This window comes from Triticum aestivum, chromosome 1A (genome assembly GCF_018294505.1).
Source record: "Triticum aestivum cultivar Chinese Spring chromosome 1A, IWGSC CS RefSeq v2.1, whole genome shotgun sequence".
NCBI lineage: Eukaryota > Viridiplantae > Streptophyta > Magnoliopsida > Poales > Poaceae > Triticum > Triticum aestivum.
This window is the reverse complement of record NC_057794.1, coordinates 486,930,496-486,947,173: the sequence shown is the minus strand read 5'-3', so window position 1 is coordinate 486,947,173 and position 16,678 is coordinate 486,930,496. Positions and strand designations below refer to the sequence as shown.

The 16,678-nt window shown below is 46.1% G+C and overlaps 2 protein-coding genes across 3 annotated transcripts; one reads left to right on the top strand and one right to left on the bottom strand.

Moving 5' to 3' along the window:
• The first annotated feature begins 3,438 nt into the window (after window positions 1-3,438).
• LOC123059400 (nuclear transcription factor Y subunit B-3) lies at window positions 3,439-7,229 on the top strand. Of its 2 annotated transcripts, XM_044481983.1 has the most exons (8): window positions 3,439-3,670; window positions 3,792-4,042; window positions 4,131-4,260; window positions 5,017-5,022; window positions 5,732-5,827; window positions 5,898-5,948; window positions 6,776-6,841; window positions 6,909-7,229. In XM_044481983.1, exons 2-7 carry the CDS (start codon window positions 3,804-3,806, stop codon window positions 6,800-6,802), a joined length of 549 nt encoding a protein of 182 aa, XP_044337918.1. In that variant the 5' UTR covers window positions 3,439-3,670; window positions 3,792-3,803; the 3' UTR covers window positions 6,803-6,841; window positions 6,909-7,229. The 2 variants fall into 2 exon arrangements, with proteins under 2 accessions (XP_044337918.1, XP_044337924.1); XM_044481989.1 differs by lacking the exon at window positions 5,898-5,948.
• Window positions 7,230-9,108: 1,879 nt separating this feature from the next.
• LOC123059389 (uncharacterized) lies at window positions 9,109-13,772 on the bottom strand. The gene is made up of 4 exons (XM_044481972.1): window positions 13,624-13,772; window positions 13,004-13,482; window positions 10,930-12,906; window positions 9,109-10,834 (listed from the first exon to the last, which is right to left on the bottom strand). The coding sequence occupies exons 2-4, from the start codon at window positions 13,434-13,436 to the stop codon at window positions 9,645-9,647; spliced, it is 3,600 nt and encodes a 1,199-aa protein (XP_044337907.1). The 5' UTR covers window positions 13,437-13,482; window positions 13,624-13,772; the 3' UTR covers window positions 9,109-9,644.
• Between the last annotated feature and the right edge of the window lie 2,906 nt (window positions 13,773-16,678).

Below are 16,678 nucleotides of genomic sequence, written 5' to 3'. Positions count from 1 at the left end.
TTGTTAGTTGCTACAGACCTCTACACTTGGGCCCCCAACACCTTCCTAGATTAGAGGAAGCAGTCACCACTTGCACGCGATGGCATAGGGTTTGCTACCTTTGCGTTGGATTCTTCGACAACACGAGGGACAAGGTAACGACCTAGTGGTGGTGTCTGGTTGTCGGGGTCGTAGCAATCTTTGAAAGCGACATGTCCGCCTTCAAATGGATGCAATCGAACATGGGGTTGAGGCACCTCCAATCCATCGTCGACGGGGACTGGAGACGCCCAAAATGGGCTGAAAACATATTCACTCCCTTTTGGTTTTGGTAATTCATGTCAACATACATATTGTTGGACTAATGTTTTCCTTGAGTATATTTTAGGAGGAGTTCAACTTAGGCAAGTACATGAATGGAGATGTGGACCCCTCAAGCTACTAAGGAACAATGTTAGCAAAGCTTCAAGACTCTACATTTTTGGTTAAGTGATCCCAGATCACATTGAGTCCATAAGAAAGCGAATACTATTAAAAGGGAATGAGGTTTTGATCATAGTCTAAATACTCAAGTGCTTAGAAATATTGCTAAAACTGCTAGTCACACTCTCACATTCATCTATGTCCAAAACCCTAAACTCAATCTCGGTCCCACCGAAACACATACAGCCGGACCTAGTGAGATACACTTAACGTAGCCATTGCCTAAACCATAGCAACTTGGTCTCAACGAGATGACCCTTTGGTCCCACCGAAGAGCAGTTGCCAACCTTCTGTAACCAATTGATTTCATCTCGAAATTTTTGAGTGGTTTCGATCGGTCTCACCAAAGTGTGGAAAGTGATTAGGTCACCACCCATAGGTCTCACCGAGCTATTCCATACGATCTCACCAAAAAGCGTAAAATTCAAACCTTTTGTACAAATCAGTCTCACCGAGTGTTTTCACCTGATCCCACTAAGTAGTGCATAAAGGTGTGCAACGGTTAGATTCTTGGTGTTGCCTATATATACCCCACCCATTCCACCAGCTCTCAGAGAGCAACGAGGACGAAGCCACCACTGCCCATATCCAATTTCTGAGAGAGAACCACCTACACTCATGTTGAAATCAAGGGGATTCCTCCCCAACCTTTGATACTTGATTTCTAGCCTCGCCAAATTGTTTTCCACTCAATTCCTCTCCTACCACATAGCCAAAATCTACGAGAGGTAATTTGGGTGTTGAGGAGACTATCTTTTGAAGCACAAGAGCAAGGAGTTCATCATCAACAACAACATCTATTACCTTTTGTAGAGCGGTGTCTCCTAGATTGATATTGTGTCACTTGGGAGCCTCCAGGCTTATGGAGTTGAACCGAGGATTTTGTACGAGCAAGGAGATCTCCTACTTCATGAAGATCTACCCCTAGCGAGGCTAGTCCTTCGTGGGCGTAAGCCATGATGGCATAGACAAGGTTGCTTCTTCGCGGACCTTTATGGGTGGAGACCTTCATAAACTCACGCAGTCGTTACCCTCAGTGGGTTGAAATCGATCTCCATCAACATGGATGTACGATAGCACCACCTATCGGAACCACGCCAAAAATCACCGTGTCTTCATTGCGTTTGATCTTCCCAAAACTCTACCCCTTCACTTTCTTGCACTTGCATCTCATTTACTTTCCGTTGCCCATACTCTAGATATGCATGTGTAGATTGTATTGCTTGCCACCTAACTTGTGCTAAAATCTGCCTAAATACCAAGTAGATTAAAAATTGCATATTTTGCCTTGTTAGTGTCTATTCACCCCCTCTAGACCTATCCTTTCGATACCTCAGGGGTCAAAGGCGGCGCTACAACTAGGGAAGGGAGGCGGTGACATGGTTGGGAAGAGCATCGAGAGGGGAAAATCTCACTCGTGCCAAACCAATTTCCAGATGGAGTGCACTCCAAATATCCTTCACAACCACCAAATATGGAGGCTCGCGGGCTCGTTTCGGAGCGCCCTCGAAAAATGGTGATTGAGGGCATGATGACGACTCTCCTAAAACGGCCTTTTCGGTCAAAATCGTCATAATGAAACTATTATGGTGATTGAGCCGATACGATGACTCTGCTAGAGTTGCTATAGTGTATGGTAGTTTAGTTTAGATTGTAGAAAACCAACATGGTGCAAACAATAGTTTTATTTTATTTCAAAAAAAGAGAGTGAAGGTGAAAGGACCACAAATCATTCATAAAGTACCTCTCAAGTCTCAACACATGGGGAACACCATGTGCAAAGTGTAACCCGGCAAATAGGCGCCAAAAACCTGAACATCAACGCCGCAACGACACCATCCTACACTAGGTCATGTTGCGGCGGCCATTCCACACCCTCGTCCCCATGGGCTATTTATATCGCTATGGCTAATGACATGGATAGTGTTTCTCACCGTCAAAGCGTTTTGCACCGTTGCAACATGGACGATGTTGCGGTCACAACAAAAACCCATCTGTTGTTGGTCTGCGTCCAGACAGAGTTGTGCCGAGCATGTTGCAAACGCACCATGGACCATGTTGCGTTCATCTCTAGCTTGGTAACATCCCTCCTGATGTTCACATCGCAGCATCAATGATGTTTGAGAAACTTTGGCCAAGTCCACACCGCCCATTGGAACTGGCATTAAACGGCGGCTACCCCTTGCAACACCGGCCACAATCCCTTGCATCACTAGTGGTGGGCGACAAAACACTAGCGAGCGCGGGCAAGCAGTCTTGCAGCGTGTGATGTCCCCCGTCTCCCCTTGCAATAGCGATGCCCGTCGGCGTGTCTCCAATTTGGTTCCCCCTATTCGCAGCAAGGGCTATGAGATTGGGATGTGGCGACGTGCCCGTGGAGATGGAAGAACGAGGAGAGAGCAAAAGGGAACGAGCGGGGAAACAAGACGCGTGGCCGAGAAATTTCTAGAGGAAAAGGAATGTGCGGGAAGAAGCAATGTGTGGGCCCCAAGGATGCGTGGCGTGCGACTCGAGGCGGCGGGCGCGTCACGCGTGACGTGCTTTCCCACAAATCATACATAAACCCTCAACGAAATAAAGAATGACACCACCTCTCAACACGTGGAAAACACCATGTGCCAAGTGCAAACCAGGCACTAGGGCACCGCAGCGGCACCGTCCTAGACCGGGTCCACGGTGCGTCGACGGAGATGGAAGATAGGGGAGAGAGCAAAGGGATCGACCGGGGGAAACAAGACGTGTGGCCGAGAAATTTCTAGAGGATAAGGAAGAAACAAGGGGCGGCGGGTTGAAGCGGTGTGCGGGCCACGAGGGCATGCGCGACTAGTTTTCAGCCGGTTGAGTGTACGCGTTTTCTCACAAATCATACATAAACCCTTATAGCAAATAAAGAATCACACCACCTCTCACCACACGGAAAAAACCACGTGCCAAAGTGCAAACCGGGCGCTAGGCGCCAAAAAGGCAGCGCCGCGGGGGCACACCGTCCTGCACCGGGTCCACGGTGCGCCGGCCATTCCGCTCCGGGTGGCTATTTATAGCGCTCCGACGAACGGCCCGGATAGTGGACGCCCCGCCCCCAAACGAATCGCACCCGCCTGCGCCGCCTTCTCTTCTCCAGCGTCGGATCTTCCCCCACTCGCCGCCCTCACCGCACCTCCATTCCCCTCCACCACCTTCCCTCCCTCCACGCGCTCCTCTATATAAGGTACGCCTCCCTCCTCCCCTCTCCTCTCTCCCCCCGCTCCCGCGCTTCCGGCCGACGGGGGGCTAGGGTTTGGTGCGCTGATGGATCTGGTGGGGTCGCCGCCGGGGCTGCTGTGCTGCAGGGGGAGGGCCGGATGTCGGACGAGGCGGCGAGCCCCCCGGGCGGCGGCGGCGGCGGAGGAGGCGGCGGCAGCGACGACGGCGGCGGCGGCGGCGGCTTCGGCGGCGTCAGGGAGCAGGACAGGTTCCTGCCCATCGCCAACATCAGCCGCATCATGAAGAAGGCCATCCCGGCCAACGGCAAGATCGCCAAGGACGCCAAGGAGACCGTGCAGGAGTGCGTCTCCGAGTTCATCTCCTTCATCACCAGCGAGTAGGTGCCCCTCCCCTGTTTTGCCTGCCTTAAAAGTGTGGTCTTGTGCTGACCTGTCGCCGTTTTGTTTTGTCTGTCTGTGCTGCAGGGCGAGCGACAAGTGCCAGAGGGAGAAGCGCAAGACCATCAACGGCGACGACCTGCTCTGGGCGATGGCCACGCTGGGCTTCGAGGAGTACATCGAGCCCCTCAAGGTTTATCTGCAGAAGTACAGAGAGGTGTGTGCCCATTTAGCCATGTGTGACTTTTTTGTCTGAACTAATTGGGGATGGATTAGTGGTTTGGGTTTGGGAGTTAGGTAGGCCCGTCGCTAGTTTAATATTTTGCTGCTGTAGCGTGAATTAGCTCTGTTTGGCACTTTGGTTAGTCCTACTGTCCTGGAGTAGTTGGCAAGTTTAAACACCCCTATTCAGCTTGGTGACTGAGGACACCCCACACTGCCTGGCACCAATCAGCTTATTGTCCTTAGAACAGGTGTTGCTTTATCCTTCCAATTACTGCCATTCAGATCTTAAAAAAATTCTTTTTTGTACTGTTAATTCAGATAAGTGAATGATTCGAAGCACTAAGAATTGTCTGCGGAATCCAACTATTAAAATGAAGTCTTTTATTCAACTGGGACATGCATGCGAACACTACTTTCTCTTGTGCAGGCCCCAGCTATTTGACCCTGGTCAGCAGCAATTTAGTAGATGTAAACTTTATAAGAGAAGTTCAGAATTTGTTAAAGAAGTTACTGAAAGTTCCTTGCTTAAAGCTATGCATCATACTTACAAGTCAATAAGTCATACATAATCTAGCTTAAAGAATAAAGATCTGATGTCCATTCAATACTTCTTAACACAGCTTAGATTTTATGCATGGCCATTGGTCACTGTATGCTTTTTATCCTCCCCTGTTTAATCCAGTTTATCCATCTGACATGACTTATCTTGGTTTTCTTCTGTTTGGCGGATGGCTGTTTCTGATTGCAGACGGAGGTATGTGTATATCAAATTTGTTGTATACGTTAAAAATGTGTTCCCTCCTTGCATGGATTCCTCCTATATCTTTTCATGTGTTCTTTGCCATTTACCCACAAAGTTTTCTGACTATTAAGTCTTAATGGAAGTTGGAATCACTGGAAATTGATCATTTGAGACTTTGAGCTATCCCATCCTGTTCATATCGTACTTGTATCATTTGTGCAATTTCAACTGACCATGTTAATTATTGATGTACTAGGATATTTGTATAACCTAGATAGGCTGGTTTATTTATGAATTTTGTAATTACATGACCTGTATGCATTGTTTCTAGGTTACCAACTGAACAAAAAAGCTGCATATATAACACAGACTAATTAAGGAGAATTTCACAAGCTTCCCCACTGTGTTGACCATTTTATGGTTGTTCTGTTGGCTTCTCTGACTGCTTGGTTCTTTTGTTCCCCATGATGCTTCTTTAACAAGTACTCCCTCCGTTCAGAATTACTTGTCGCAGAAATGGATGTATCTAGATGTATTTTAGTTTTAGATACATCCATATCCAAGACAAGTAATTCCGAACGGAGGGAGTAGATACTTCTTACTAGGGGTAGGATATTGATATGATTCATGATTTATTGATTGTACTATAATGTCTATACAAATGAGAGGGGTGACAAATATGACTCATCTAGTCATCTCTTCTTCTGTCAATACTTGACAGGGTGATAGTAAGCTAGCTGGGAAGTCTGGTGATGTCTCTGTTAAAAAGGATGCACTGGGTCCTCATGGAGGAGCAAGTGGCACAAGTGCGCAAGGGGTTAGTATGCCTGTTTTCTTATTTATTTTGTAATATTGCTGAAAAACTGAGCTATGTGCGTTCTTTATAGATGGGCCAACAAGTAGCATACAATCCAGGAATGGTTTATATGCAACCTCAGGTGATTATCTTTAATATGCTTGACAATGTTTTAGTCGGTTGCATAATATGGCCTGGACTTGATGTTTAGCACGAGTCTAGCAGAAAATAGTCATGGTTGATGCATGTGAGACGTCTCTCGTGGTTAGGTTGTAGTTAGACTCAGCAGCTCGAGAAACTTTGTAGTTTTTCTAGATTCAGCAGCTTGAGAAACTTCTGTTAAGCTGCTAGGCGTGCAAATGTCAGTTCCACTGATAGTATCTAGTGATAACTGTACCATCTAGCTGCCGTGTCCAACTGTTCATGTTCCCATACAACTAAGTAATGACACCCTGTTCTCTGCAGTCTGCAGCACTATTAGAGAGAAACACTGCCATACAAAAGCAGTACTCTTTATTTGTTTCTCCAGTTAATCAAATCTAGTGGGTTGCAAAATCTTGCACGACATGGAACTTTATGAGCAAGTAGGATTGGCTCACGCATCCTCCATGTTCATGTGTTCCTTTTTTGGGTTGGTTTATACTTATAATCTGGGCATGTCGTAGTGTAGAGGCACTCTTATCTTGGCTGGGAAACCTAGATGTGTTGACAATGCACAAAAACAGGTTTATTTGATGAGGACGCAAATATGACGTGCCCAACTAAGTTTTATCTGTGCTATTAGAAATGCAAACCTTTTGGATATGTTTCATTATTCTGTTTGACAACATGTTTGTATGCGACGGAGTATCTAAGACTACAATTTTTGTAATGTGTTTTTCTTTGGTACGGTGAACTTGTTCATTCGTCAACAGTCGAAATAGTTTAATGTAGTTGTGTTTTCTGACAATTCTCTTTTCCCTTGTACAGTACCATAATGGGGACATCTCAAACTGAAGATATGGACCATCTCCGAGACTGCTGCTACTCTGCTAGGTACACGTCACTGAATCATATAATATTGTGATCATTATGAAATGTCTGATGCATTTCTAATATGTAGGCGGGTTTTCGTCATGTGGAGAGCACTAAGCAGTTAAAGAAAACTCTTAGTACCCCCATTAGTCTCGTGTTGTTGGGTCTGCCAGAACTGATGCTCAAAGGCTGCTTCCCAGATGTAAATTGCTTTTTCCTGAGAATAGATTCAGTTGTGGTTTAGCATGGTTGTTGTTGTTGTCTGTATATTTATGATGATTAGCCTCGTCGTGGCTGTCATTCGGTTCCATATAATCTGGGTATTTGGGGGAGACATAACTCCTCCAGGTGTAGTTTGTCCTGAACTAGCTGTATCAGACTCTTGAGAAGAGTTGCTTTTAGTCCTTCACCAACTCCCATGTGCTAAGATCGCTCTTGAGACGAATGCATTTTGCCCCTCCTGCTGCCTGCATGCCACAGCGCTTTTCTTATAGGCATCTGGTTCACCCATGCGGATGATACTAACCAACTTCATGTCACTTAACCATACAAATTTTGATTCAACACAACATCGCGGACTCCTTTGATTCAAAGGAGTTTTGTAGGATTTTTGAAGGATTTGGATCCTTAGGTTTTTTTTTTCTATGGTGACTCTTTGATTCGCAGGATTGGAATCCGTACTAATTTATTTCATACGACTCATTTGTACTATGTTTTGAAGGAAAATTTCATCCACCCAAACCTTTTGATATTTTTTTTTTGGTTTTTCCTGTGCTATCAAACGCACTTTCATCCAAAATCGAGTTCTTGTAGGATACAAGAAAACATGATATTCTATTCCTCTGTGAATCAAAGAGGCCCTTACCAGAGGCAAACCAGGCCAATTACAGCAGAATTAGAGCTTTACATGCCAGCAGAAGGTCCAAACCGCTTTTCGGGCCTAGATTCCAAAAACATACGGATAGCACAAAAATAGGATTCCTTATAAGAGATTTGAGAGAATGCTAAAATTTTATATACACTCCTTTGATTCAAAGGAATTTCATACGATTTTTGGAGGATTGGAGTCTTTCGGAAAACTTGGGCAGGTGATCCGACATGATTCACACTGAGCAAGCTGAGGTAAAGTCGGGTGAAGATCAGTCTCTTACATTGGTTGAAGCATGTGCCCATGGATGTTGTGACCTTCTTGAAGGCGTCGACAGGGTGCTCTTTCTTCCTCTTCTTGAGACAACTCCAAGGGAAACCCTAGACCCACCTGTTCCCCTCTTGAGGGCATCAATTTTGGAGTTCGATCCGGCTGAAGGGACCAGTAAATGTGTTGGGAGGATGGGTCTGGCATGATGTCTCATATAGCAACGACTGACTACATTGAGCTGTTGTGGCGGGGTACGAGCAACGACGATAACATGCGATGGGCATCTGGTTGAGGGAATCCTCTGCGGCACAGTCCTTACACATCTCTCATTTGCGCGTTTTCAAAATCGGAGTGGCCTTGCCACTTGCGAGTTTTTATTTTTTTAGGCAATCTCGCTAAGTTTTTATTCAACCGTCACCATTGTGGCAGAGACGAACGGAAGACCATGTGGCTGTCCTAACCAAGCACAGCGGCCAGGCCCAATGATAAAGCGAACTTCGCTAAATTGGGCAGCTATTTGTGAGTGTGGCCGGTTGTTTGGCATAGGCCGACGTGGGCTTTGGGCAGCTATTTCAGTGGCCACCTGGTGGCTCGTTGGTGCTTCAATGTGACGAAGTCGGTGTTGTTTGGTCAGGAAAAAGCGATGAATATAGCTCTTGCGGACAACCTCGACGGTGGCCTTCCTCTCGATAGTGCATGTGGGTAGACAGGCCGGCCAATTGTGTCTGGTGTAACGGATTTCACCCGGTTTTCAACAGGCCAATTGTGCCTTGTGTTTCGAGGCATGTTGTAACTGGTTTCGCTACCAACAAAAAAAAAACGATTAACGTATGAAAACTTCATAAGGATTTCAATCCTTCAAAATTGCTACTGAAAATTCTATGAATCAAAGAGGTCCTTCATATCTTCAAACTCAGCCATTACTATCCAACAACCTGACCAATTGGCCACAATCATGAAGAAGTCCAGTCATAGATTCCGAAAGGACAGAAAACAATCTAAATTCACCGTCTTGTCTCTTATTTTCTGATCTACTTAGAATTCTATCATACGAGTACATCCGTTAGAAAGTATGTGAGCGCATTGCTCAAACCAAAAGCACAGCAAACCATCAGGAATAAACATGGCGCGAGTCAAAACAAGCAAAAAATGTTGGCCACAAATCAACACGCAAGCAGAATCTGTTAGAAAAATACAGGAGTCACGATGGAAAAAAAGAGGGGAGAAACGAGCTCCAGAACACAACCAGTTTACAAATGACAATCCATACAAGAATCATATGATGTCCCAGCAGATTCAACCGACGGGGCTGCTGACAACCCGACACTAAAATGTGCATACGAAAGAACATGGCTTTGCCTACCTGATTCAGGATGCTAATTAACCAGATGGAAAAGCCGCACCAACCGAAGTTCCGCAACAGCTCCGCTTTATGGTTACACCAATACCCTAGATGATTGATGAAGCTTATGTGAAAGGGCCCAAATATATGCTATAGCCTTAGCTAACCTAACAGCGGTGCGATGCTAGGGTCAGACAGACTCCCGCCTTTTCCTATACAAAACATGGCATCCTGATGGGGAGAACCGGTTGGGCAGATAGATTACCTTGATACCGACAGAAACAAGAATTCGCCGTGAGCTAGCTAGCCTTTCTGTTCAGTTGCACCACCTGCCCATCAGCCGCCTATGCCATGGCGTCCTCCTCGGCTGTCATAGCTTTCTCATCTGGCGCTTCGACCGTGGCACCCTCTGCGTTTTTCTTGGCTGTCGCAGCTTTCTCATCCCGCGCTTCGACCATGGCATCCTCCACTGGTTTCTTGGCTGTTGTAGCCTTCTTACCTGGTGCTTCAGCCGTGGCACTCTCTACAGGTTTCTTGGCTGTTGTAGCCTTCTTACTTCGTGTTTTAACACCGACACCCTCTGCAGTTTTTCCAGTTGTTGTAATTTCAGCATCAGCTGCTTCGGCAGTCGTTTCACCTTGTGTGGACATACCAGCAAGTGCTTCAACAGCAACTCTCTCATCTGGTGAATCGCCTGTGGCTTCACCTACACCAACCTCCCCACCCGGTGATTCAGCAGCATCCCTGTTTTCCATTTCATCCCCTGGTGCCTTCCCAAGTGTCCCTGCAGTAGCTTTATCTTCTACAGTTTCCTCAACTGGTGCTACAGCTTCTGACTCCACAGCTCCCTCAAACACGACTTCAGTCATAGTTATCTCTTCTGCAGTTTTTCTGTCCACATTGGTGTGTCCACCTGATGCATCGATTACATCTTCCACTTGAACAGTTTGCTCGGGACAGCTGACTTGTTCCGGTTCTATTTCAGCAGTTTTGGGTTCCACGATTTGCTTTTTCAACCCAGCTTCTTGGACTGACACTTCAGTTAGGTCTTGAGCAGTGTCCCCTTCTGCTGCTGTACCCACGTGTTCGACTGGTGTTTCTGGTTGAACTTTTGAAGTGTCGGGTACAGCATCTGATGGAACTTTGACTTGCTCAGTTACAACTTGATCTACAGATTCTTCAGTCAATGCTTCATCCTCCAGCTTCACATCACAAGGAATTTTAACTGCATCTTTTGGAGCTTGATTTTCCATTGTTTGCTCAGTTACATCAGCTGTTGCAATTTGGTCAGATGGCCCAGTTAGCTCAGCAGCAATTTTTCCTGCTTTCTTAACAGCGTCAGCTTCAGGTTGGCATGCTTGCTGGACGGTCTCAACTTGTGCACCTGATGATTGCTTTACAGGTTCAGCTTGGCATGCTTTCTTGACAGTCTCAACTTGTTCACCTGATGATGGCTGTACAGCTTCAGCTTTCTCAGTTTTGTCGACCTGGTTATCTTTCACAGCATCCAGTGAAACTTTGGGCTCACTTGGACCTAGAGAAAAGACATCATCACATGGTTTAAGCATGCAACATTGTTTTAGTTGTGAACTAGTAACTTTTTCTTAAGATAAAAATAGGAGTGTTTACCAGGAAGCTTTGGGCCATGATCTCCAGGGCATGCCTCAGATTTATTCGGTTCTGACTCTCCTAGAGAAAACGGCATATTCACTAGACGAAAACTACGAAGCGAGGGACCAACAGTGCCATACTTCCCAGCAGCGTTGAAAGCCTTTTCAGCATCAGCACGCTTCTTGAACACAATTTTAATAGTATTTGTGCTCTTTTGCACTTCACTTTCAGATTCTTTTAGTGGGCCATAGCGACCGAATTTCTTGATCAGATCATTTCCTGAGAGAAGATCAGTTGACCTGCCAAAGCTTAAAACAAGTGCAGTGGGCTTCCACTCGTCGACTATCTTTTCGTCAACATGGATAATTGATCTTTCTATCACTTGTATCTGCTTCTTAGGAGCCACTTGTATCTGTTTCTTAGGAGCCACTTGTATCTCTTTCTTAGGAGCCATCTGCTGATCCTGTACAGAGGACAAATCTGTTTCATGTGATGACTTGCGCCTACGCCTTGGCCTCGTGTTGGTAGAAGCTCTTTTGAGGCTATGAATCGGGTGATTAAGCAAACTCAAACCAGACCAGTAGGAGTCCTGCATATGATCAATAGTCTCTAGCTCAGGAGAAGGCAAAACCCTCTTCTTTCTCCTCCTCTTTGATGTACTTTTTTCGATAATGCTTGCTTCAGTAGCAACAGAGACAACATAATTCCTGAAATCACTGAAGTAACTGATTGTCAGTGCCGAGAAGTTGTATCCATCCGTTGGCTCTATGGCAACCGAGCAAAGCTGAGAGAATAACTCCTTGGGGTCCGCAAGGTGATGGCTATGCAAGCGTCTCCTCTTTGCGCACTTCTCCACAGTAAGTTCATTCGCAGCATCATCACTAGAGACATCAAATTCTGCATTCTCTGCTTCAGCGGTATTTTCATTCTGGGACTTTGCAATGGGCGAAGGCCCGGTCAGCTGGCTTGCAGCTCGCCGAATGCACTCTCCAATCTTGAAAGAACCACCAGTTGGTGACTTTGCATCCAAATCTTCAAACGAGTCAAGACTTCTTTTCTTATCATCAAAGTCCTTGATCATTTGTCTTTCCGCTGCAACTGCAGGCTTCTGTTTCCCTGGCAACTCCAGTTTATCCTCAGGCTTGTGTTTACGAGGTCTCCCCCTGCCTCTTTTGGGCTTGACCTCTGGAGGAGGCACTTCACTGACGACAACTTCCTCAACCACTACATCCTCGATGGGAGAAATATCTGTATCATCCTCGACCCATGCACTACCGGTCTGGAAGGATGCAAGTTCAGGGCATCCCTTAGATCGATAGAAAGATGTAAGTTGAGAACAGGCTATCACTAACTCTAGGAGATCACCACCTTGGCCAGGGAACAGAGCTAGCGACCTAATATAACGAAGAAGGCTTTCTGGACTAAAAGATGCCAAGATCTCAGACCGGTTGACTGTTGAGCAAGTAACTCCATCCTTGAGCCCAGCATTCTCAACCATATATGACATTCCACTGTCAGAGAGTTCTTCTGGCAGACAAGCACAGCTCATCCCTGACAAAATCCGCCTTGAAAGTTCTTCAAGTGCATAATTGACAGAACCGACAAAGGAATCCAAACTACTCTGTTTCTCCATCTGTGAATAGTCTGTTACAAAAGGCTTCAACTGGGATTCGTCGCACCAAGCAAAAGTGTTGTCACCAAAATATGCAACCAAATGACTATCCTTTCTCTGGTGCTTCAATGCCAGCTCAGATGCATTCGAAGGATCAAAGATCTCACCGGGCCACCAAGGGTGACCTTTCACTTTACCCCAGACAAGATCAGAGACTCGAAAGCCTTCTTTGTCAAGAGGAGGAATGCTGTATCTGGCGCACTGAGCAGAAATTGCCAAGCCATTCTGTATCTCCTCCTCGAAATGTGCCACACCATTATCCTGTCCTTCATTTCCGGCCACAGGGGTTGCGTTGACATGATATTCTCCGAGTTCACCAGATTCTGAAACGAAGTGCGAAAATATTATTCAACGCTGCAGGCTAGAAGCGGTGGCATCTACTATAAGCAGTACACGAAAAAGTGACCGGAGCCTCCTTACCGGCTTCGGCTTGCTCAGATGTAGCAGAAGCACCAGCAACATCCTCTGCTGTGACCAGCTCCCACTCAGGCTCGCCAGTCAAAGCTCCAGCCTTGCTGTCGCTGCTGCCGCTTCCAAGCCCAAGCCCGTTGATGGAATCACCATCGACACATCCTTCTGTGACAACCATGCCAGCTGCCTCCGTGGCGTACAACGGATCAACCGCCGCAGCCGCATCTGCCTCTTCGCGGCCGGCATCTGGCGCACCTCGAATAGCATCCCGGGCCAGGGCAGCCCCCTCATCCTTGACCTCAGCGGCAGCAGCCACCTCCTCGGAGGCCTCCGCCATGGTCACATCGGAGTCTCCCGCCGGCCCCACGGCACCAGAATCCTGCTTGGGGCCGGCGTCCGCCCCCGGATCCGGGGACGCGACGGCCGCGGGGCTCGAGCCCATCGGAGCAAAATCACCCTGCCGAGCAAGGGCGCCGGGGCGGGGGAACCTGGAGGATTTGCGGCGCAGAGGAGAGAAGAGATCAGCCACGGAGCTCGGAAATTCCCCGCCCGCTCTCGATCTGGAGAGCCGCGGGCGGGGGGAAACCCTAGTTTCCAGGCGGATCGGCGACGGGGGCTCGGGAGTTTACCTGGCGCGCGCGGGGGCGCGGTGCAGCCGGCGGGGGGTCGGAGGCGGAGGCGGGGGAGGGGGGAGGGAGGCGGAGGCGGAGGAGGAGGCGGGGGGGGGAGGGAGTGTGCGCTGCGCCCTAGCGAGCTGGTCGCGTGCTCCAGCAGCAGCGTGTGCGTCACTGCGCTCGGGGTCGAAAGGGCCGCGTGGTGGTGGATGATGGGGGAAACAGTTGTTGGGCGAGCGGCTAAATGGAAAAACAGTTGTTTCTTGCGGGCCGGCACGGCACGGCACGGCCAAGCCTGCAAGCACGGCCGGTGTGATCGGCCGGCCCGCGTTCGTATTAGCCTCCAGGCTTCTGCTTTAAAAAATCTAAAAAATATAGAAAAAAAACAGAAAAAAAACTTAAAAATCAACATAAATAAAAAGATCTAGAAAATAAAAAATACAACAAAATAAAAGAGGCCAAAGTGTCATATGGCCCAACAACATTTTTGACTTTGTATCGAGCATTTGATCTATGTTAGAACAATTCTTGGCTAAGATTTTGAGCAGCTCTCATACTATTTGACGTATTAGACGAACCTCGGCACCAAAGCCATGGGTCAAGGTTAAGGTGAAACCTTTACACCGTGAGTTACCTTCAAGAGAAGTAAGAAACTGTGATGGTTAACTCATGTCTAATTTAGTTGCCCATGTTTATGATGGGGGTGTCGTCCCGAGGGGATTCATGGCTCCTTTGACAAAGGACTCGCGCTTCTCCAGGAAGGGCGTCAATGGCCGCCAAAAGTACCACATGTTAAATGAGCACATATGTATATGCAAACCCAAGGAATGGGTGGGGGGAGGGAAGGGTCTTGGCATTCTCGATTCTCGTTGTATGAAAGGGGAAATGGGGTGGAGAATCCTATGGGATTGGAAGGGGGCTTTGGTCGTCCTCCCCGTACGCGTAGCCCCCACGCGCCCATAATGCCCGGAGATGCTCGTTGGGTACTGCAAAAAAACTGTTTGATGGAATGCATAAGAGAAATGCAGATGGAGGGAGATGCATTTTTTATGAGAGGAGAGTGATCATAATGGCATGCGAGCCCATGTATATTTCGTCAATCAACCAAACTCCAGTCAAACGTTGTTAGTTTTGGTTGCCACATCATCGTTTATAGTGGGACTTATCTATCAGCTTTAGAGACAGCAAGTGTTTGTCTGAGCGATCAATGTTTTATGAAAACTGCCAGCACAATGACGACGTTTAAACAAAAAGGTGATGGTTTTCTAAATTAGAGTCCCCAGCCGTGGTGTTTTCCTCTAATTTACTCCCCTCGTGATGTTGGTCTTGGCGCAGACACTGATGCGGGTCTCTGTCGGGGCTGCGGGTGCGGCCACCGTGAAGAACGACATGCCTCCATGGCAACGGCCTGCACACTCCAAGGCTGTAGGGTTTGGAGAACAAAAATGTGCCCTGTCTGTCGGGTCACCAATGCCTTTTGTATGCACTATTTCTGCCTCCGAATCGACTATGCAAAACGAGGCTAAGCCACTAAGGTACAACTCGGCCTTTCTAATGACATGTATCAAAGTCTTTTTTTTTGGTGAGTGACATGTATGAAGTTTCAAATGGACTATTTTTAATGTTTTTATTAGTGACATTTTGTTGTTTCAAAAGAAGTTACAAAAATTCGATTTAAGTAGTCAAGCAATTATTTAGGTCATTTGTAGATATTTTTCAATTATTTCCATCATATCTGGTCAAATTCAGAATATTTCAAACAGGTACCGACATTTCATTGTTTACAAAAATCCGTACTCAATCTTTTCAAATTTGTATTAAATATTACCAATTTTTGATATACTGGGTGCATGTATGCAAACTATAATTGATTATGACTAAAGTACATAAAAAATGTGTGAAATATATGTGAATAGTTCTTGAAATTGTTTGTATGACTCGACGATTGAAATATGTGTGAATTTTCATAAATGTATATAAACATTTTTAAGTAGAGAATATTGATGAAAATAAAAAAAACATTTCACAAAAATGTGGCAAAGAATCCATTAAATGTCTTTTTTGAAATGCCCCCAAGAGAATTGAACAAATTTGAATGAAGCTACCAAGAAACCAACATCGAAATCTTTTTGAAACAATTGTGAAACATGCATTTTTTCCAGATATTGAAACATTGTTAGGACCCACCAAGTATATCTAATAAATTAGATGAGGAGTGTTTTTTTAGGCTACCATATTGTTGTTTTAACACAGCGCAATTGCAGATGCCCACATATATGCATATGTGCACACCCTTCCCTTATGAGTACTTTCAAAATACTAAGCCCACATCACATCTTGAGATTGACAAAGTTATTGCAGGCATCTCGTAGTCGACGAAAACATCTTTTTTTACTTAACAAACATCGCTGAAAAGACTGAAATAAATCTAGAAAAATACGAGCATTAGTGGCAAGTTTAGGACTTAAAGCCTGGTGAGTTGGTTCCACAAGAAACCTAACCAATTAAACTCATTTCACGACCTACTTTATTATTGCCTCTCGTGCTTGACTACGAAATAAAACAATAAAATGGTATGAAATTACCATCCCGACATCTTTGTCCTTAAATGTAATTATGAGGTTTTCAATTGGCAGCTGAAAGTCCAGTTCATCAATCTTAAGATGTGATGTCGGCTCAATTTCCTAGTGAACCGCGTATGTGCATTCATATGGATGAGTTTACGTGCGTATTCTTGTTAAACATGTGCGTGGATGTAAGCATCTACGATTGTCCCGTATAGGTGCTCTTAGAGGTAGGGTCTGTGTATGTGCATTCATAGAGCGTGTATGTTTTTTTAGAAACATGTGCACATATGTGAGCAACTACAATTGCCCCGTGTTAAGAGAAAGTTCCAGCTATTGAAAATTTGCGAACCAACATGTGGTTGGATGGTTAGAGGTACAGTGATATCCCTAGCCCATCGGGATTCAAGCCATGGTATTTGCATTATTCTTGGATTTATTTCAGGATTTTCGACGATGCACTTTCAGTGAGAGGGGACATTCCCGTCGACGATGAGGCGCCTAAG